General features: G+C 34.9%; 1 protein-coding gene and 1 pseudogene across 1 annotated transcript in view; one reads left to right on the forward strand and one right to left on the reverse strand.

Annotated features, from left to right (window-relative positions):
- The first annotated feature begins 296 nt into the window (after window positions 1-296).
- Window positions 297-1,211, forward strand: LOC112418282 (TMV resistance protein N-like; annotated as a pseudogene).
- Window positions 1,212-2,780: 1,569 nt separating this feature from the next.
- LOC25480130 (receptor kinase-like protein Xa21) overlaps window positions 2,781-23,042 on the reverse strand; it is a 35,625-nt gene continuing 15,363 nt past the window's right edge. The window contains exons 2-3 of the mRNA XM_039829094.1: window positions 3,431-5,419; window positions 2,781-3,211 (exon numbers count right to left, since the gene is read on the reverse strand). Coding sequence (XP_039685028.1) covers window positions 2,859-3,211; window positions 3,431-5,419 — 2,342 coding nt within the window. The 3' untranslated portion in view covers window positions 2,781-2,858. The remainder of the gene's footprint in view (window positions 3,212-3,430; window positions 5,420-23,042) is intronic.

The following is a 23,042-nucleotide window of genomic DNA, read 5'->3' on the forward strand; positions in this document are numbered from 1 at the left end:
ACAGTTTGCAGGGCAAGAAAATTTTACATGAATTTTCAAGAAAATTGTATTAGATTAAAATTGAAATAAAATTCAAAAGATATACGCTTTGAAATTAGCCAACCCCACTTAATGGAATAAGACTTGATTGTTGTTGTTTCTCCAAGTTTAAATTAATATTTTAAGTTAAATATTTGTACACCCTCTTTTTTTGACTTTAGAAACTAACCCAATATTTTAAACTCCATTGATTCTCAATTCTCTCTTTGCTTTAATTTCTACATATTTTAATGAGCAAAGAAGTTGCATATATAAAAATGGAAGTGCTCAAGTATATAAGGTACAAGAAAGGAGAAACTTTCATATATCCAAGCAAGTCTCATAATCTAGCTAATAATAAATGGCAAAATCCTCCTTAGCTTCAGAGGCGAGGATACTCGTAAGACATCCACAAGCCATCTCAATAGTGCACTAAGAAGGTTAGATATCAAGACTTACATAGATGACAATCTTGAAAGAGGAGATGAAATATCACAAGCGCTTCTCAAGGCGATCGATGAAGCAAAACTTTCTGTGATTGTCTTTTCGAAAAAACTATGCAACTTCAAAATGGTGTTTGGATGAAGTTGTGAAAATAGTCGAGTGTAGAAAAAACAAAGGGTAAATTATAGTGCCAGTTTTCTATGAAGTCGATCCTTTCCATGTTCGACACCAATTAGGAAGTTATGCTGAGGCATTTGTTAAGCATGAGCAGCGTTTTGCAAGTACAATGAATATTGTGCAAAAATGGAGGGATGCTTTGGGAAAAGCAGCCAACCATTCTGGGTGGGATTGCTCCATCAACAGGTTATTTTTTATTGTATGAAAGTTATTTGATTAACTATTAGAAAAATTAGATTTTTAAAAAATGAAGTATGTCTATATTTTTCCATGTTTGTACAAACAGAACAAAAGCTGAACTTGTTGAGGAAATTGCGATGGATGTGCTGCAAAAGTTGAATCGTGTTTATGTTGGTGACTTGGATCATCAAATTACTAGACTAGAGCAACTTGCACAACTTCAGCTTCAATATTATAAAAGCATAGATACTTACGAAAATTAAGTAAGTCATGAGTCAACGGTTCCACGCATAACTGAACTTAAGATGAAGAGAAGCATCCGCATGCTTCGTTTGACACGTGAGATGTTTTCATACATGGAAGATTCAGAAGCTTATAAAAAACTATTTTAGTTGTGTTATAAATTTGCTTCTTTTTTTACATATTTATTAATGTATGTGTTACAAAACTATTTTAGTTGCATTATAGATGTGCTTCTTCTTTTACATGTTTATCAATGTATGTGTTACAAAATTTTGATTAGTACAAAGTTTAGCACAATGTGTGTAACTGAGTTTAGTGAACTCAAGGATATCAAAATAAAGATTCTTAAATAGCATTAAACCACAAGTAAACTCTTAAAATTTTTCTTGAGGCATACTATACATGGGTATTTGTCTGTTGCTACAAAACAGAGTTAATCTGACATGTGCCAATATGGTTTCTGTGTCTGACCCCGAACACGACGTCAATCTTAAATGTCCGTCCTACAAAATAAATGAATAAGCATCTGACATTTCAATCCTTATAAGAATTCGTTCCCTTATGATATATACTTAGAAATACATTGTCTTTTAATAAGTGTAAGGATCATCTACAGGTTAGGGTACAACTCCTGCACAATGCAAGCTAAGAAATCCCCTTATAATATACTTTGCTACTCATATGAAGAATTGTGTAATGCAAAAGCCAGTTTTCTTATAACCATGAATAAAAATAAATCCTTTGTCTCATCTTACTATAGTTTGAAAAATCAGCAATTATGCAAAACTAAAATCATCCAAAGGTGAATGGACCAACATGCATTTGAAATTTAGTTTTTCTTTGTACATTTCCTTGTGAATTTTTGTAAAAAGATGTCAGTGACAAAGGCAGCAACAACAATGCATGATATATAATATATTTTTGTACTTTTGACACAAGATATAATGATTCCAAGCTTAGGATCTGAAAGTTCATCTTCATATATGTGGAAAATGATTTTAAGAATAGTGAATTTGAAACACTCATCCTTGTCTTGGGCTCTTCTTGACTTTTATCCTCTTTGGCTTTGAATATGTCTATGACCATCTTCATCATCATTCAATTAGCAACACCACATCTTGAAAATTATATTAGAGACATTTGAGAAACTTGAAGCTTCTCTAAACTATATTAAAGACATAAGGCTTGAGAAACTTGGTAAGAAAGGAAATATCATCTTCGTTTTTGTCCAAGTCGTCCTTTAAGCTTCTTAATATACTTCAACAACCTTGAGCTTAAAGTAAAAATCAAATTTGATTATACATGTATCCACAATGATAACAAACATGTCCAGCTATATTTTTCTGCACAATTATGTAGCAACCTAGTAAGTAGACACCACCTGCTATAACATAAAAGACAAAAATAATTAACCAAAAACTGATTAGAAAGTTCAGTAATAGAATCTTTTCTTCCCATTCTTACACAATGAGTCAATCAAGACCCTCACTACTTTCCTCCAAGGACTGCACCATTAATAGACTTCAAATTAAATTAAAAATAAATAAAAATTGAGAGGGGATACAACATAAATGGATACAGTACACACGATTTACATGTTTTTGTAATGATCCTTATTCACTTGTAGCAAGAAAATATATTAAGAAAATAATGTACTTCATTCTCATACAACAACGAAGACAGTTGAAAGGACAAACAGGAAGTAGCAAGACATCAATCCAAAAACAATATTGAATACATCAAACACAAAAATTACAAAAGGAAAAAAAATTACATCAGTTTACAAATGAAAATAACTAGACTGTGTTTGCGCCAACAACCAAAGTCTTGATTTTGATTAGCGTCGCAATAACATCTGCCATATTGATTCTTGCTTCAGGTGAATCTTCACAACAACTCAGGGCTAAACTAAAAATAGATGACATGTGAGTCGATATATCATCAATTTGGTCCCCAGTTATTTGGACTAAATTTGAATCCAAGAGCTCCATAATTGAATTAGGCAATGATCCACTGATCCATGTCTTCAAGCTTAGTTCTGCAACAAACATATCATCTGTTGGCTTTCTTCTTGTAAAGATTTCCATTAGCATAATCCCATAGCTGTACACGTCTCCTTTGACAGAAACAATTCCCTTAGATCCATACTCTGCAAGTTAGTATTACATAAATTTTCTTGTGAATATTACTATTTATAAAATATTCTTAAAAATAAAGCTTAGACCCATACCATGTACACATTAATTACTAATATAACATGTTGATTACTGATGTGTGTGTCGTAGATTTTTTTTTTTGTTAACAAAATCAAATAGATTGGTTAGGACTAAAAACACAGAATAAAATGTTACGTAAAGAGAAGAATGACCTGGTGCAAGGTATCCAACAGTAGCTAAAGTCTGTGTATGAGTTTTAGATTGACCTTCATCCATGAGCTTAGCAATACCAAAATCACTAACATGTGCAACCATATTTTCATCCAACAAGACATTGGAAGGCTTTAGATCACAATGAACCACAGGCATTGAAGAACCATGATGAAGATATTCCAATGCAGATGCAACGTCTATCATTATATTTAACCTTTGCAAGAAACTTAGACAATAGTTATTTGAATATAACCAACTGTATACACTTCCATTTGACATGAACTCCATCACCAATGATTTGAAATCAAGATTTGAGCAACTGCTGATAATCTTTACCAAATTTCGATGTCGTAGATTTCTCATCGCATTGCATTCTGCATCAAAGCTCTTTGATTTTGCCTCTGATTGCAAATCAATTACTTTAACGGCAATCATCTCACCATCAAGAAGCCTCCCCTGATAAACAGAGCCAAATCCCCCACTTCCAAGGAAATTACTCTCATTGAATCCATTAGTTGCTTGCACAAGTTCATAATAGGATATTCTTCTTGGAGCTCCTAGAGTTGACAAACCCCTTTCAAGAGTATTTTCATTCTTTCTCCTTTTATTATGTTTTAAAAGTATGATGCAAGCAACAACCAAAATGGCTGACACAACTATGGGAAGTATGCATTTCAATATAAGCTTTTTTTCCATTGACCATTTCTTAACTTGCTTACGACATTTAGGTACTTGGAGGAGAGGATTGCCGCAAAGTGCACCATTATGAATAAATGATTGAGCTGTGAAGTTTTTGAAATGTCCACCATCAGGAATCTCTCCTTGTAATCTATTATATGAGAAGTTGATGTTTTGAAGATACAAAAGTGATTCTAAGGATTTTGGAATAACACCAGTTAACATATTCTGAGACAAGTCCAAGGAGGTCAAGCTCAACATTTCACCAAGTGATGATGGAATTGATTCATTCAGTTTGTTATTTGCTAAGGAGAGAGTTTCTAAAGTCTTCAATAAACCAATGGTTGAAGGAATGTTTCTTGAAATATTATTTCCTGATAGATCTAAAGCTATAATTGCTCTCAAATTCCCAATCTCAGGCGGAAGATTACCAATGAAGGCATTAGAGGACAAATCTAGCTCTAAGATATCTATGACACTCCAAAGAGAGGAAGGTATCTTAGAGTTCAGACTGTTAGATCCAATGTATAACCTTATAATAGAACTCATATTTCCCAAACATGTCGGTAAAACTCCCGAGAGCTTATTATTGTTTAGATACAACTCACCCAAACTCTTCATTTCACAAAACTCTTCAATAAATGATCCTTGTAGTCCATTGTTGCCAAGATCCAAATACTGAAGTTTCTGCAACCCTTTGAATGTACCAGGTATTGGTCCAGTTATATTATTCCTAGAAAGAGAAAAATGCAATAAGTTACTCATGTTTCCAACTTCTAGGGGAATATAACCACCAATTCCACATGATTCTACCCTGATGTATTCTGAAGTTATGTTTCCAATTGACTTTGGAATATTGGATAGTACATGATTCCCTGATAAGTCAAGATATTTCAAATATCTACAATTTGTCAAGGAAGTAAAGAATTGATGAGAATCTTCTATTGTCAATTTGTTGTCATATATTAAAAACACTTCAAGGGACCATAAATCTCTAAAACCAGTATTGGGTAGAGTTCCACTGAATGCATTCGAATCCAATTGAAAATCAATTAACTTAGAAGAGTTGAATATGTTATTTGGAATATTTCCAACAAAATTGTTATGATCCAAGAATAGATATTGCAGACTAGGAAGGCTATATCCCGTATTTGATGGAATTGTGCCTGAGAGACTATTCTGATCAACCTCCAAATTAGTGAGCGATGACAAGTTGAAGATTTTGGAAGGAATAGATCCACTTAAGCTATTGTTAGACAATAATAGCAGCTCAAGTTTATCAAGATAGCCAATCTCCTCGGTAATCGTACCTGAAAATGGATAAGAAACAATGTTAATAAGATGGTATTCATGGTTATTGCTCGAATACAAAAAGGGACAATAAACTATAATTCATGTCTTTTGATAAATAGGATTGAACAATAATTGACATTATTAGAAAAATAAAAAAGAAATTCAATTTAAAGATAAAATAAAAAGGTAAAAAGCTAAATACAAAAAAAAAAAAAACAATTTGTCAAAAAAAAAAAATACAAAAAATTTGTCTTTTTGTGGAATATCACGAATGTTTTTCAATCGTTGGATATTTATTATTACTTTCGACGGTGTTTGGTTTTTGTGTGCTTTGGTTTACCTATCTATTAACGTTTTTACAGTTGGCAATATATAGAAATCCTCGTAAAGAAATATTAGAATAAAAAACTTAAAATTTAAACATTATCATTAAGGATGTAACGATTTTGTTTGGATCGACTTTCAGTCAAAAAACTGTCCAAACCGGTGAAATCTTCATCGGTTTGGTTTGGCTTGGTTTTCACTCTTTTTTTAAAAAAGGAACCAAATCAAACAAATTGGTTTGGATTGGTTCGGTTGATTGGTTTATTTGAAATACAATTAAAAAAATTTCATATTCTCACAAATCTGTATTTCATGCATAAAACATACCTCATACTAAAATATTTAATGGAATTTTGTATTTCATGTTTTGTTTTTTCAAACAACTTTTTATAACTAACCTTACTCAATATTTCAAAGGCATAGAAAGTGATATATTTTCAAAAGTTTGAAGGCATAAACATGATAAAACTAACGAACATATGAATGATCTCAGTGGTGATGAGGAACGTTGGGATAGGTCATAGGCGTGGTTGATGGCTAGGGTTCCTATTTTAGTAGAAATGAAATCGAGTCTGAGTGATGAGATGAGATGATGATGGAAGAAAGTGAATGGATTAAGTAGTACTTTATGCTGGGCTTTAATTTTGGGCATACTCATAAGTGTGTGTGAAGAGGTATAATAATAGTAAAATGGGGAGTGAGGTTAGCATCGGTTCGATTCATCGGTTTATTGGATCTCAAAATGAAAAACCGATAACCAAACCAAATAAGATCAGTTTAGATTGGTTCGGTTCGATTTTGAACTGAACCAGACAAGGTCGAATACATTTCCGGTTTGGACTTTTAGTTTCATTGATTTTGTCCGAACCGCTTACACCCCTAATTATCATTAATAAAAAAATTATATTTACGATATAAATTAAAACTTTGTCGAATATGTATTTGTCAAAAAAGGTCTAGAGGTGAACCCTTACTATTTTTGGTAAAATAGTTAATTTTACAACAACAATAATTGGAAGTCAGCATTTTATAAAAATTTATTCAAATTATATATATGAAAATCTCAACAATTATATCTTGTCAATATAATCGCTTACAATGTTGCATCTGCCAAACTTAAAAAATCATATATGAGGTGTAAGTTTGTGCATAGTTTTGAAAACCGGACCGAACCGGCCGGTTGAACCGGTCCGACCAGGAAGCGGTGGGGTGACCGGTTCGAGTTGATAAACGGATCGTCAAACCAGACTGAACCGGCGGGTTTGACAAACCGGACCGGTTTGAAGTAAAGCAGAAATTAATTGAATTAATTAAGCCAAAAAAAAATGGCAACGGGTGTTGAACCCACGTCCCCCATCTTGCAAGGCAATCACTTATCCACTGCAACATGAACCTCTTTTGTCTTAAAATTACTTCTTATTATTTATATATAATAACTGAACAGTTTTTTTAGGGGAACGAAGTACACTCTATTTTTTTTAAGTGACCAAACACACTCTTATCATTTAAATATTATTGTCCAACATCTCAAATATTTTAATAAACATTTTTTTTACAATATTTTTTTGAAAGAATTTTTTTATTTTACTATATTTATTTGAATATGTATTACTCTCTTCGTCCATATATTTAAACACCCATTTGATTTTATTTTTGTTCTTAAATGTAAACCTTTTTTAAATTACAACACTCATTAATTATTTTAGTTTCTAAAGTGACCGAGTCACCGATTTAATCCAAGTTAATCCGGTTAAATAACTATATAAATTTAATCTAAGGACCGAGTTATCTAACCGAGTCATCCGAGTGGTTCCGATTCAGTCATGCGGTTCGACCAATGACTCAGTGGTTCGACCATTGACCCATTGACCCAGTACCCCCGCCGAGTCGATGACCGAGTCGAGTTTTAAAACTATGAGTTTGTGTGTCTTTCTATAATGCCTTTTTTTTTTTTTGTCAGATGGCCTAATTGCTAGAAATTCACTTTTAAAGTGAATAAATGGGGTATCCGAGGTTCGAACCCTGACCCCTGCATATAATAATGCATTGTCCCTGCCAACTGAGCTATGCTCACAGGGACTCTATAATGCCTTTTTAATGTAAAATGATAGGAATACTTGATAACCATTTTATCAAAAATAGATAATTGAGATAAAAAAAACTCGTTTAAAAAAACACATGTACCTATCTATCTATATTCTATCAATTCTTATAAATCCTTTTTTTACCTCTTCTCCGATTCTTGATAGGGATTTTTATTCTTAACCATCGAGTTTTAATCCAAGGTTAATGTATTCCTATTATTCTCACTTAAGAAAGGAATTCTCAATATACATACATACATTCATATATATATATATATAATGTCCTGAAACAGAACTACGATAACGAGATTCGACGCTCATGCTAAAGACGATCAGGTACGGCAATGGAAGAGCTCTGATACAGTGGAGGCTATCATTTGACATTGGGGAAGAAAGATTCAAAATAGGAAACTTCTCCGACGCTCAAATTAATATATAATTAAGAAGTAGAAAGTGTCTAAAATTTAATTGTACTTAGGTGTCGCGGTGGTGCCACGGTTATATAGGCGAGCTCATTGTAACTGCTTTTGTGAAACCCGTTGGAGATTTTGGGATTTGGTTAGAGATTTGATGGACGGAAAGGATAGCCTTAGAGTGGTGATTTTGTGCGATAGGTCACACATGTGACCTCCCTTAAGTGTCCCTAAGGTGGTACAATGGGTTAATATGTCTGTTGAATTGGACCGAAATCCAGTCTAGAACAAATGCCCCCTAAGCCCTCAATATCTTTATGACATGAATAGCTTGTATATCTCTGAAAATTTATGGTTGGCGTTTGACATTTTGTTGTTTCTCCCAGCGAGTCTGTAGTGCGAGGAGATCTGCCAAGGAACGCTAAATGGGAGTTGAAAAGGTGATGATTGAAGGAAGGTACATCATTTAAGTCGATTTATTATTTATTTATTTATTTATTTTATTGAGTTTAGATGTCTTTTTATAATTAAGTCGATTTATTTTGATGAGTGATATTTTGTTATGTTATATGTTGGTATTCATTAGTATAATATATATGTTATTTGATGTAGAAATATTATGTTATTTGGTGTAGAAATATATTTGTTATAGAGATATATTTGTTATAGAAATATTATATCTATATATATATATATAATTCTAATTCTAATATATATATATATATTAGAATAGAATATTGAGATGTGAGGGGCAGATTTGGAAATAAGGGAAAATAAGTAGGTTAAGGATTTATATAAAGGGGAGAGTTAGAATTAGAAAATAAGGATTTCGTGAAACTGCTTTCGGGAGAAAAGGGAGAAAGTGAAAAGTCAAGAGATGAGAAGAGTCAGAGACGAGAAAGCGGTAGAATCTTGTAGAGTCCGATCATCTAATCTAAGGTAAGGGTGCGGCTGTAACGCCCACTTTCGTTTAATTAATTATTTAATCGAGTTTAGGCGATTATATTATATTTTTATAATATATGTGTGAGTTTTGTTGATTTAAGTTGATTTGGATAATATGATGTGTTTTTATGATTTGATAAGATTATGAGACTTATTTTATTGTTAAATAAAATAAGATTTGATAAGAAAATAAAAATAATTAGTTGAGGGCTGTTTTGATATTTTAGATAGTTATGGGGGAGAAAGTGAGATAAGATAAGTAATTGAGAGGAGATATAAAAGAGATAGACCTAGTTTTAGAAAAACATTGTTGTACGTACGTTTTTGGAGAAAAGGGAGAAAAAGCCAAGAGAAGGGAGAATCACCTTAGAGTGCTGCGATTTTCTTCATACAAGGTAAGGGTGAGACTAATAATTCAGTAATATTGATTGTTGTAATTCTGATGATTAATTGGCAAAATTAGGATTGATTTAGAAAAGTTTTGGATTTAGGTCAAAACCCTAAAAATTGATGATCAAACGGTAAAACTTGTTTAGATTGTTGTAGAAACCGTCCTATAACCTTAGAATATGTTTAGGATGAATTCTGGGATTGAAACTAAGCTTGGAACTTTGTTAGATGATGATTTTCGTGTTGAAAGTGCATCATGTCCGAGCCAAAATTTATCGCTCGCCATAGCGAGCTATGATTCTCGCCTCGCGAGGGATGAACTTCATCGCTCGCCACGCGAGCCTTAACCTTTCGCCTCGCGAGTTACTTGGTGTAGCTCGCCATAGCGAGCATGACCAGAGAGCATGTTGATTTTCGTATTTTTGACTTTTGAGTTGAACCTTAGATGCCCTTGAGTACCTTTAGGTGACTACTAATGATTAGGGAATGATTTAGAATGAGATTGAACCTGGAACAACCTTAGTTGGAAAGCTGGCTTGTACTCGCCATGGTGAGCAGATGCTCTCGCCTCGCGAGCACTTCCAGAAGTGAGTGTTTTAGTGGATCGTGAGACCTGAGTTGTTTGGATAGGTTAGAAAGGAACTTTAGGTACATAGTGTGACCTATTAAAGATAGTGATTGTGAACTGTGAAGCTTTATGAATTGTTAAATGATCATGAAGTGAATTATGGATTGAATTATACTTACTTGAATTGTTGTTGAATGATCAAGAAACCATTGAGAATGTTTTGTTATTTAACTTGATGTGATTTGTTTATGCTGCAATTGTTATTTAACTAAGTTGCATGATTATGAATAAGTTGATGATGAACTCCAAATTATTGGAAGTATAAGTGATAAGTTGATTAAGATGTTTTGTTGTTAGAGTCCATGCATTAGCATTCATTGAGCTTTGTCCTCACCATGTTTAGGAGCTTTGTCCTCCGCACGTTTAGGAGTTTTGTCCTCCACACGATGAAAGTATATTAATACTTATGATGACGATTGGTACCACATGCATATAAGTGTCTAAGTTGCATTGTCGCATTGTCAAGTTTAAAGTTGTTTATGCTATTGATGATGATTGAAGTTGTGTTTATGTGATAAATATTTATCAAAGATGCAATGTTGATTAAGACTGCTAAGATGTTGATTATGATTTTGAATTACATTGATTAATGTTATTATGTTATGAAATCTCACCCCTTCTGCTTGAAAATGTTGCTCTTCGTATGAGTAACTTGCAGGTGATCGTGCTTAAGTGTGCAGTTTGCTGTTGTGAGTGGCCTTGCCTCACTGTGTCGTCTAGGTCGCTTTGATACGTAACGGGATGAGGTTAATTGATATGCATGCTTCATTCTCTTACGTGACTATTATGTTATCTTTATAATGTTATGGATTAACTGTTGAAATATTTTGATGGGGCCTGCGTGCCAAACTGATTTATGGATTTTTGAAATAACTTTCTGCTGCAACGTTTAAGTCTTTTTGCTAAAGTTAAATCGTTATTTAACTGATTTTGAATTATGTTTAAATGTGATATCTCGTTTATGCTGTTTACTCTGATAAATGTTTAGAAATTTTCATATTGGGAAAACATGGTGTTACAAAGGCTAGCTCTCAATGATTATAGTTGTATAATTCTGATTTTGATTTAGCAAGGGGTTCTGGTTAAATTTGGGAATTGGGATTAGGTTTTGATTATTAATTTTGATTAGAAAAGTGTAGAAACCATGGCAATTGTGTTAAGAATTGATGTTCAGGTTGTAGAATAATCATATGTTAAGTTTCCTATCAAATTTGGGTAGATGAAATTTGGTTTTTTTTGGATGAAAAATGTGCAGAAATCGTAACAGCAAGGGAAAAACTCGCTAGGAGTTCGCTATTAGCGAAACCCTCTGTAACAATTTCGCTATTAGCTAAGTTTTCGCCATTAGCGAAATTACATGGTGACAACATACCCTGTTTCATGTTCTTGCGTCTTTTACACCCGTTTCCGTTTCGAACTGGGTTTTGGTGTAAACATGAAAGTTGTAGATAATTGCGTTAGCTTTCCAGTGTCTTTGGTTTGACTTGAAAATGATTTTTATTTTTTGAGATATGATGAAAATACTCTAAGGAGGTGTTAGTGAAATTTTATGAAAATTCAGCACAACCATTTCTAAGTTAATCCAAAACTTATGGGATAATTCCAAAGCTCAAAACTAGAAGTACTATGAGTTCAATTAAGGTGTTTAAAAGTATTTAATCCATGTTGTGAGTTGATCTTGGGATATGAATGGACGTTGTTAATAAGTTATAGACTTACAGAGAGCCTAAATCAAATGATTAATGATTGTCGGTTAGTTTAAGATATTTATATTATGTGGAAAATGTATGATATAGAAAATATCGTTGTTATTATCATTCAAGTTGTTATTATTAATATTGATATGTTGCAAGTTGCTTATGTTGCTGTCCCTGCTGTTGTTGATTATTAATATCAATAAGTTGACCAAGTTGTGGAGTAAGTCATAATTATTTATGCACAGTTGTTGTCGTTGTCGTTGATGTTGTTGAGTTGTATGTTGATATACACAACTGTTGAGTCCATTGCATGCTCATAAATTGTTGAGGGCTTATGCCCTGTGAATGCTTAATCATTCAAATTGTTGAGGGCTTATGCCCTGTGAATGCTAGTTCATTCAAATTGTTGAGGGCTTATGCCCTGTGAATGCCTTGTCATTCAAACTGTTGAGGGCTCATGCCATGTGAATGCTTTGTCATTCAAATTGTTGAGGGCTTATGCCCTGTGAATGCTAGTTCATTCAAATTGTTGAGGGCTTATGCCCTGTGAATGCCTTGTCATTCAAACTGTTGAGGGCTCATGCAATGTGAATGCTTTGTCATTCAAATTGTTGAGGGCTTATGCCCTGTGAATGCTAGTTCATTCAAATTGTTGAGGGCTTATGCCCTGTGAATGCTCGTTCATTCAAACCCGTTAAAATGGTACCACATGCATGTGCATTGTCACATTTGTCGTTGTGTCGTTGCATAGTCGTTGTTGTTGGTTGAGTTGATGTCGTCGTTGTTTGTTGAGTTGTTGTCGTTGTTGTTGGTTGAGTTTGTAGGTGTTGTTAATGTTGATGAATGTAAGAAACAAGACTGTAGAATTATCCGTTGTTAATTAGGTTGTTAAATACAATTGATGACTTATATACCTTCTGCTTGGAAAAGTTGCCCTTCGTATGGGTAACTTGCAGGTGATCGAGAATAGTTGTTGTTAGTTGCTGTCGTGAGTGGACCTTCTCTCACGTGTGTCTTAGGTGCTCTGATACGTAACGGGATGGGAATTTGTTATTGCTTTCTATTCCTTACGTATTGTTTTATGAAGTTTTAAGGACATGTTGTTAGAACAATTTTATGAGATTTTATGTTGAGGCCTTGGTTCCAAAGATGTTTAAATATTGAAATAATTTCCGCTACGAAGTAATAATTGATATGTTGTTGAAATTGAAAGATATATAGTTATTTATTCAGTTTATGATTTTATGAAAAGTAGTGTGACATTCCGTTTACGTTGAAAATACTCTGATGTTTATGCAAAAAATTTAAGTTGGGAAAACGGGGTGTTACATTCTCGAGGTACAATCTCAAATGTTCAGTCCTACCATAATGATTAGTGACCTTGAGAATTATCTCCTTTTCTGAAAACTAGGAAGAGTTTATAGAGGAAATTCGGGATATCATTCGGTAAGAGGGAGGTCATCTGATGGTGTGAGGAGTCCTATAGGTTCGAGACATATTTTTCTCATTTCTTTTAAACAGTGAAGATAAAATGGAATTTAAAGTAGCGGCTGCTTTGGAGTCTTCCTTCATTGTTGGTGACTACAGCTAGGTCGATGTTGACAACTCAAAGGCTAGGTCCTTATATAGCTTTGCCTGATAGGCTACATTTTTCTTTTTGTTGTGTGGGTATGCCGTCGGCCGACTAGGAAGTGGTTTCCCCCAGTGAAACTTATTGAGTATGAGGTCAGTATGATAGGTGTGGCCTCCCTATGTATGAAATTTTCTTCAAAGTGCTACAGGTAACCCTTCCCTTCACTATGTTTTAATCATCTAATGCTCAAAAGACCTTAGTGATCTATGCTCTAATGCTTTGAATTTTGTATGCTTAGATGAATTCCTAACTTGATCAGGATATTGGCATAATTTTCGGATGTGAGTTCACATATGTTTTTAATTTCACTATTTATTGATCAAAAAGTTTGTTAGGTTTGATTCAATATTTGACATGCTATTGATTTGGAATGTATAGATGAATTCAATATCTAAAACTTATTTCATATTCATGGTTTGATTCAAGGATAGTAGCAAACATAAGACTTGCCATTAATATCTACAATTGAATCAGGCATTATCAATATTTTGTTTCAAAATGATTAAATCCCTAAACACCTTGTGAATCCATTCTCGCATTCAAATCAATTCCTAAGGGAGAACTTTTATCTCTTTTTAGGACTGTTAGGTTTGTAGATTGTGATTGGCCGCATTTTGTTAAAACAAGTGTTCTAGAAATATATTGGACAAGATGTCTCGACATGTTGGTACGACATCGTAGCATGCCTTGTTTCGCATTCTTGGAAGATTTGTTTTAAACGTGAGATCATTGAATATTTTATTGAAGATATGATTCACATTGATTTTTGTCCAAAAAATGTGCGATTCTAGAAGCTACAGAGGTTGGTTTATGCATTACCGTGTTTCCTAAAATGGATGTCAAGACATTTAAGGAAATAATATATTTTCTCCAAAAATATTGTGAAGACCATATATTTGGTATGCTGATTTAGCTTGTGAAGAAAAGCCCATTCAGAATCTTGGCAATATAAAGGAAGACTCTAAACCTAAGATTACTACTGAATCCATCATATGCAAAAGAGTCATTTAGGGTTTTAGTATGTCCATTGTTGTTTGTGAGTGACTCACGTATCACCTTGATGCCTGAGTTGGACTTTTAGTTAAGTTGTATTTTGTGAATCACTCATAAGCTTTTAAGCAATGGTGGATTCTATTTCTCGGAGAGTGTCTCCATTTTCTTTATTGTGTCCTTATCACGTTTAAAGAGAGGAAGTGAGATGGAGGTCTCTTATCTAGGAGAGTCTTAGATAGAAATACCACGGGTAGTGATTAAGTGAGTAGGGAGTGAATCGGAGGTTGTTCACATGGATTTCCTTCCTGACTTGGTAGTCTAACGCCCTCTTTGAATTATTTAATTATTTAATTGAGTCTAGAGTTTATTAAGAGGAGTTTATATTATATTTATATGATATAGGTGATTTAAGAGGAGTTTTATTATATTTATGTGATATATATGTGAATTATGGTGATTTAAGATGATTTAGATGATTTATATGATTGATGAGATTTTATGTGATTTTATGAGGAGTTGTAGCTTATTTTATTGTTTAATAAAATAAGATTTGAAAATAAAATAAATATTGAGTTTAGAGGTTGTTTTGAGATTTTAGAGAGTTTTGGGGGAGAAAGAGAAATAAGATAAGATGGATGGAAGAGATATAAATAAGAAAGACCTAGTTAGAAAAACATAACGTACGTACGACCATTTTTGGAGAAAAGGGAGAAAAAGCCAAGAGAAGAGAGAACCAAGTGGAGGGTTGCGATTTTGATCTATAAGGTAAGGGTGAGACTAACTTTGCAATTCTATTAAGTCTGTGACTCAATAGTTAGATTTAACATGATGTAGGATAAGTTTTAGAGGAATGGAAAATTAGGTCAAAGTTGTAGAATTAATGATTAAACGGTGGAAAGATGTTAGATTGATGTAGAAACTGGTCCTAGACCTTAGATAATATGTAGGATGAATTCTAGAATCAATGATAGGCTTAAAACCAAGAGGATTAGTGATTTTTCACAAAAACTGCACTTCTGCCCGTAGCGACATTCATCGCTCGCCTCGCGAGCAAACTTACCCGCCTCGCGAGTTGCACATTGCAGCTCGCCATAGCGAGCAGATGAACTCGCCTAGCGATCTTGACCAGAGAGCTTGCAAGATTTCGTGACTTTAACTTTTGAGTTGAACCTTAGATGCTTTTGAGTGCCTAAACATGTCTATTAATGACTAGGGAAGATTGTAGAATGAGATTGAACCTGAAAAGATTTTAGAATGAACTTTTGTCGATCAGACCTGTCCTCGCCATGGCGAGCAAAGGCTCTCGCCTCGCAAGCTACCCAGAAACAGAATGCCATGTTAGGATTTTGCGACCTTTGTTGCACGAGTTGTTAAGAGTTGAACCTTGAGGTAGTATTGAGACTTATTGAAGATGTTAATTATAATTTGTGAGGCTGTTTTAAGATGTTGATGTTGATCATGATGTGATATAATGTATTATGCATTACTTGAAGTATAAATGAATATTTAAGATGTTGTTGAATTATATTTGATATTATGATATCTTGCTGCTGTTGCATACTGCCTATGCTGTTGTTGTTATTTAACTAAGTTGCATGAGTCGGTCTATATAAGAGGTTGATTAAGATGATGATGTTCCAAATTATTGGATTATATACGAGGTTGTTGTTTAAGATGTTTAAGAGGTTGAGTCCATGCATTAGCATTTCATTGTTGGGGGATTGATGCCCCGGAGCCTTTGTTTGCTCAACACGATGGAGCTTTAGCTCAATTGCGATGAGGGCTTATGCCCTGGAAGTATATTAATACTTATAACGATGGGGAATTGATGCCCCAGATTGGTACCACATGCATAAGAGGTCTAAGTTGCATAGTCGCATATGTCGAGTCGAAGATGATGAGTTACCAAGTTGTTGATATTATGATATCTTTATATGAACCATGAATGAAGCGATATTTGATATATTATAATCGATGATGAGATTTATGATGTTTTCATGTTGTTAAATATAATTATTGAATTATATGCTTAATATTATTGTTTTGTGAAATCTCACCCCTTCTGCTTGGAAATGTTGCTCTTCGTATGAGTAACTTGCAGGTGATCGAGAGTAGGTTGTTGTGTTTGCTGTCGTGAGTGGCATTTGCTCACCGAGTCTTAGGTTGCTCTGATACGTAACGGGATGGGGTCTTTTGATTGCATGCTTCTATTCCTTTACGTATTGTTTTATGATTAAGTTGTTAAACTATTAATGAGATGTTTTGATGAGGCCTGCGTGCCAAGACTAATTATGATGTTGAATTAATTCCGCTGCTACTATGTTGATGATTTATGTTGAAGGATATTTAGTTAATTATCCCATTTACGATTTTAAGAAGTGTGATATCCCGTTTATGTGATGTTTACTCTGATAATTTTATTGAATTTTTCTCTAAGTTGGGAAAACGGGGTGTTACAGGTAGCCCCCAGACGTAGGTGACGTTGCACTGAACTCGGTTAACAGATTGTGTCTTTTACTTTCAGCTTTTATCTATTGTTAGTTATTCGTTATTTGTGTTGTCACGATGTCTTGACATTGTGCTGGACATTCCGCGTGTCTTGACATCGTGCTCAGAACTTTTACTGCATGCCAGAATTTTAAGGACTTTTGTTTAAAGGCAAACAAAGTTCTAAGTTGGAGACAGTTGATAAGTGCCAAATTATAGTTATTTTCCATAGCATTTATCAACTTGTTTTGCAAGTAATCTAATATAAAAACCACCCAATTATATGTAAATATTGTTTATATCACAAAATTATGCCAAGAAGCTATTATGTATATTTCCCGCACCTTTTTGTAGCCTTTGGACACGACTACATCAATGCGGAACAAAGTGATGCAAGTATACTCGCTAGAAGCCTAGCTAGAGCATCACAAAGACATTTGGGGATAAGCTTGATTCGTTAGACAAGCTCATCAACGTGAAAGCGAGTCAAAATAGAGAGTTATAGAAAGAAATGCACAAGGCATTTCGCTAGGCGATATTTGGTCCTCTAAGTGAACTAAGGCAGATTCAAAAAATATATGAAGATAATTGGTTTTCCCTCTAATAAAGAAATATCGATTCGCTAGGCGATCATCACTACAATAATCGAACGAACATTTACATAACCTCTATAAATAGAGATACAGTGAGTTCTAGTTTTTTATCACTTGTAACTTAAACACTATTGAGATAGAAAGAGAGAGGAAGTTGTGAGCAACCATAGGCATGCTAGGGAGCTTGTAGTCAATCTTGTTGACGCTTCTCGAACACATATCAACTGTATCTTGTTAGTTATGCTCTTCATGGGTAACTAAACTCTCTTTTGTGTTTCGATTAGATTTAAATACTTAGGATTCTACGTAGTACTCTTGGTGGCATTTAGGGTTGGTGAGGGAAAGAATTCCCCACCATGGTAAATATATTTTTTAACTATTTTATCAACGAAAAACCATAGTATTATAATAGTCTCTCAATATTATATTCTTTTTATATTATCTTCCATCATACTTCTCACTTCCCTCTGTTGGTGTAAGCCATAGATGTAACACCCCGTTTTTCCAATATACAAATTTCATAAACAATTATCAGAGTAAAAACCATAAACGGGATATCACATAGAAACGTAATCCAAAAACAGTTAAATAATAATTTAAACTTCACAATATCTTTAACATAGCAGCGGAATATTTAATTCAAAAGTCATAAATCAGTTTGGCACGTAGGCCCCATCAAAAATAGTTCATAATTCATAACATAATGAAAATAACATATTATCCACGTAAGAGAATGAAGCATGTTATAGCATATAACCCCATCCCGTTACGTATCAGAGCGACCTAGACGACACAGTGAAGGCAAGGCCACTCACGACGGCAACTGCACACTAAGCACGATCACCTGCAAGTTACCCATACGAAGGGCAACATTTTCAAGCAGAAGGGGTGAGATTTCATAATACAATAACATTAATCAATGTAATTGAGAATCATAAATTAACAACATAATCATTCCATTATTAACCTTGCATAATTGCTAAACAGTTATCACGTAATCGTTTGTTCAATAATTAGGAATATCATAACATATCAAATAACACTTATCACGTAATCACATATTCAATCATTATCAACAAGGCATCTTAATCATGACAATGTGACAATGCTCTTAGACTCCTTATATGCATGTGGTACCAATCGTCATCATAAGTATTAATATACTTTAATCGTGCGGAGGACAAAGCTCCTATAAAACGTGCGGAGGACAAAGCTCCTAATATTCGTGGTGAGGACTAAGCTCAATGATATGCTATGCATGGACACTTATGAACAGAACACGTAATCATCGTAGTCAACATGCATCCAATAATTTGGAGCTAAACATTATCATATACATATGCACTTAGTTAAATAACAGAAGCAGCATAAACAAGTCACACAGCAAGATGATATCATTATATCAATAGCACATAAATTGCATTATTATCAAACCTTCATATTTTGCATGAATATACAATACATTAGTTCATACTCAATTAATATCAATATAGTCTTAAACAACTCTACAGGCTGCAGTAAACATCATCACTAGGTCTCAATGCCAATTAGGGGTTCACTCTTGATCAACACATGCGACACAGATCGCACAAACACTCAAGCAACTACCTTCTGGTTGTACTCGCGAGGCGAGAGTACTTACTCGCCATGGCGAGTAACACTAATCTCCCAAACTGATGTTGTTCTGGGTTCAATCCTGTCCTAAAATCATCCCTAATCAATACTAGGTATGTTCAGGTACTCAAAGGCACTCAAGGTCCAACTAAAAAGGTCGAAACACGAAATATGAGATGCACTCTGCCTAAGCTCGCGAGGCGAGGAAAGGTTGCTCGCCATGGCGAGTTGCACCAGACAACTCGCGAGGCGAAGGGGGAAGGCTCGCGTGGCGAGCGATGAATCTTCATCACTCGCGAGGCGAGGATCATAGCTCGCCGTGGCGAGCGATGAATGTCGCTACGGCCAGGCTTCCTAAAAACACAAAAATCCGACGTTTCACATGGTTCTAAGCTTGGTTTTGATTCCAGAATTCATCCTAAACATATTCTAAGGTTACAGGACAATTCTTACATCAATCTAAACAAGTTTTACCGTTTATTCTCAATTCTTAGGGTTTTGACCTAATTCCAAAACTTCTCTAAATCAATCCTAACTATGTCAACTAATCATCAGAATTACAGAGGTTAATGCTACTGAGTTATTAGTCCCACCCTTACCTGGTTATGAAGAAAATCGCAGCCCTCTTGGTCTCTTGCTCCTCTCAAAGCTTTTTCTCCCTTTTCCAAAAGTTTTCACGTACAAAGTGTTTTTCTAACAATTAGGTCTTCTCTATTTATATCTCTTCCTAATTACTTATCTTATCTCAATTTCTCCCCCAAACTATCTAAAATATCAAAACAGCCCTCAACTAAATATTTTATATTATTTTCAAATCTTTATTTTATTTAACAATAAAATAAATCTCATATCATAATCAAATCCTCCAAAACTCATAACTTATCACGTCATCAATCATATCATCAAAACATACCAAAATCATGCATATACTATATAATTATAATATAATTGCCTAAACTCAATTAAATAACTATTAAACGAAAGTGGGCGTTACAACTTCGCCATGGCGAGTACAACCAGAAGGTAGTTGCTTGAGTGTTTGTGCGATCTGTGTCGCATGTGTTGATCAAGAGTGAACCCCTAATTGGCATTGAGACCTAGTGATGATGTTTACTGCAGCCTGTAGAGTTGTTTAAGACTATATTGATATTAATTGAGTATGAACTAATGTATTGTATATTCATGCAAAATATGAAGGTTTGATAATAATGCAATTTATGTGCTATTGATATAATGATATCATCTTGCTGTGTGACTTGTTTATGCTGCTTCTGTTATTTAACTAAGTGCATATGTATATGATAATGTTTAGCTCCAAATTATTGGATGCATGTTGACTACGATGATTACGTGTTCTGTTCATAAGTGTCCATGCATAGCATATCATTGAGCTTAGTCCTCACCACGAATATTAGGAGCTTTGTCCTCCGCACGTTTTATAGGAGCTTTGTCCTCCGCACGATTAAAGTATATTAATACTTATGATGACGATTGGTACCACATGCATATAAGGAGTCTAAGAGCATTGTCACATTGTCATGATTAAGATGCCTTGTTGATAATGATTGAATATGTGATTACGTGATAAGTGTTATTTGATATGTTATGATATTCCTAATTATTGAACAAACGATTACGTGATAACTGTTTAGCAATTATGCAAGGTTAATAATGGAATGATTATGTTGTTAATTTATGATTCTCAATTACATTGATTAATGTTATTGTATTATGAAATCTCACCCCTTCTGCTTGAAAATGTTGCCCTTCGTATGGGTAACTTGCAGGTGATCGTGCTTAGTGTGCAGTTGCCGTCGTGAGTGGCCTTGCCTTCACTGTGTCGTCTAGGTCGCTCTGATACGTAACGGGATGGGGTTATATGCTATAACATGCTTCATTCTCTTACGTGGATAATATGTTATTTTCATTATGTTATGAATTATGAACTATTTTTGATGGGGCCTACGTGCCAAACTGATTTATGACTTTTGAATTAAATATTCCGCTGCTATGTTAAAGATATTGTGAAGGTTAAATTATTATTTAACTGTTTTTGGATTACGTTTCTATGTGATATCCCGTTTATGGTTTTTACTCTGATAATTGTTTATGAAATTTGTATATTGGGAAAACGGGGTGTTACAATTGGTATCAGAGCAGGTCGATCCGTCCGGTCAATTAGAGAGTCGTGTCGAGTCTTAGTAATATTTATATTACTATCTTATGTTGTTGTTGCTACTTTTGTAGAATATCAGAATGGCTGGAAGGAATGATGCTGCGTTAGCTGCTGCTCTTCAAGCTGTTGCCCAAGCTGTGGGACAACAACCTAACGTGAATGCTGGTGCAAATGCTGAAGCTAGGATGTTGGAGACGTTCATGAAGAAGAACCCTCCGACTTTCAAAGGACGTTATGACCCTGATGGAGCCCAGACGTGGCTTAAGGAGATTGAGAGGATTTTCCGGGTTATGCAGTGCACGGAGGATCAGAAAGTGCGATTTGGTACTCATCAGCTGGCCGAGGAAGCTGATGACTGGTGGGTTGCTCTTCTGCCTACCCTTGGGCAGGAGGGAGCTGTTGTGACTTGGGCTATTTTCAGGAGAGAGTTCCTGAGAAGATACTTTCCGGAAGATGTTCGCGGGAAGAAAGAGATCGAATTCCTTGAGCTGAAGCAAGGAAATATGTCCGTGACAGAGTATGCTGCCAAGTTCGTGGAGCTGTCTAAGTTCTATCCGCACTATACTGCAGAGAATGCTGAGTTCTCGAGATGCATCAAGTTCGAGAACGGTTTGAGGCCCGACATTAAGAGGGCGATTGGATACCAACAGCTGAGAGTTTTTCAGGATTTGGTTAATAGCTGCAGGATCTACGAAGAGGATACGAAGGCTCACTACAAGGTAGTGAATGAAAGGAAGGGCAAGGGACAACAGAGTCGTCCTAAGCCGTACAGTGCCCCCGCTGACAAAGGGAAACAGAAGATGGTCGATGTTAGGCGGCCTAAGAGGAAGGATGCTGCAGAGATTGTGTGCTTCAATTGTGGTGAGAAAGGCCACAAGAGCAACGCCTGTTCTGAGGAAATCAAGAAATGTGTCCGGTGTGGTAAGAAGGGTCATGTGGTGGCTGATTGCAACCGTACAGACATTGTTTGTTTTAATTGCAACGGAGAGGGTCACATTAGTTCACAGTGTACTCAGCCTAAGAGGGCGCCGACTACTGGTAGGGTCTTTGCTTTGACTGGGACTCAGACAGAGAATGAGGATCGTTTGATCAGAGGTACTTGCTATATTAATAATACTCCTTTAGTTGCTATTATTGATACTGGTGCTACGCATTGTTTTATTGCTTTCGATTGTGTTTCTGCTTTGGGTCTTGATTTGTCTGATATGAATGGAGAGATGGTTGTCGAAACTCCAGCTAAGGGTTCGGTGACTACTTCTCTCGTATGTTTGAAATGTCCTTTGTCTATGTTTGGTCGTGATTTTGAAATGGATTTAGTTTGTCTACCTTTGAGTGGTATGGATGTGATTTTGGGTATGAACTGGTTAGAGTACAACCACGTTCTTATTAATTGTTTTAGCAAGTCAGTACATTTCTCTTCCGTCGAAGAGGAGAGTGGTGCAGAGTTTTTATCTACTAAGCAGCTGAAGCAACTGGAACGCGACGGTATCTTGATGTTTTCGTTAATGGCTACTTTATCTATTGAGAATCAAGCAGTGATTGATAGGTTACCGGTGGTGTGTGAATTTCCTGAAGTTTTTCCAGATGAGATTCCTGATGTGCCTCCAGAGAGAGAAGTTGAGTTTTCTATTGATCTTGTTCCTGGAACGAAGCCGGTCTCGAT

The sequence above is a fragment of the Medicago truncatula genome, chromosome 8, assembly GCF_003473485.1.
Source record: "Medicago truncatula cultivar Jemalong A17 chromosome 8, MtrunA17r5.0-ANR, whole genome shotgun sequence".
NCBI classification, from domain to species: domain Eukaryota; kingdom Viridiplantae; phylum Streptophyta; class Magnoliopsida; order Fabales; family Fabaceae; genus Medicago; species Medicago truncatula.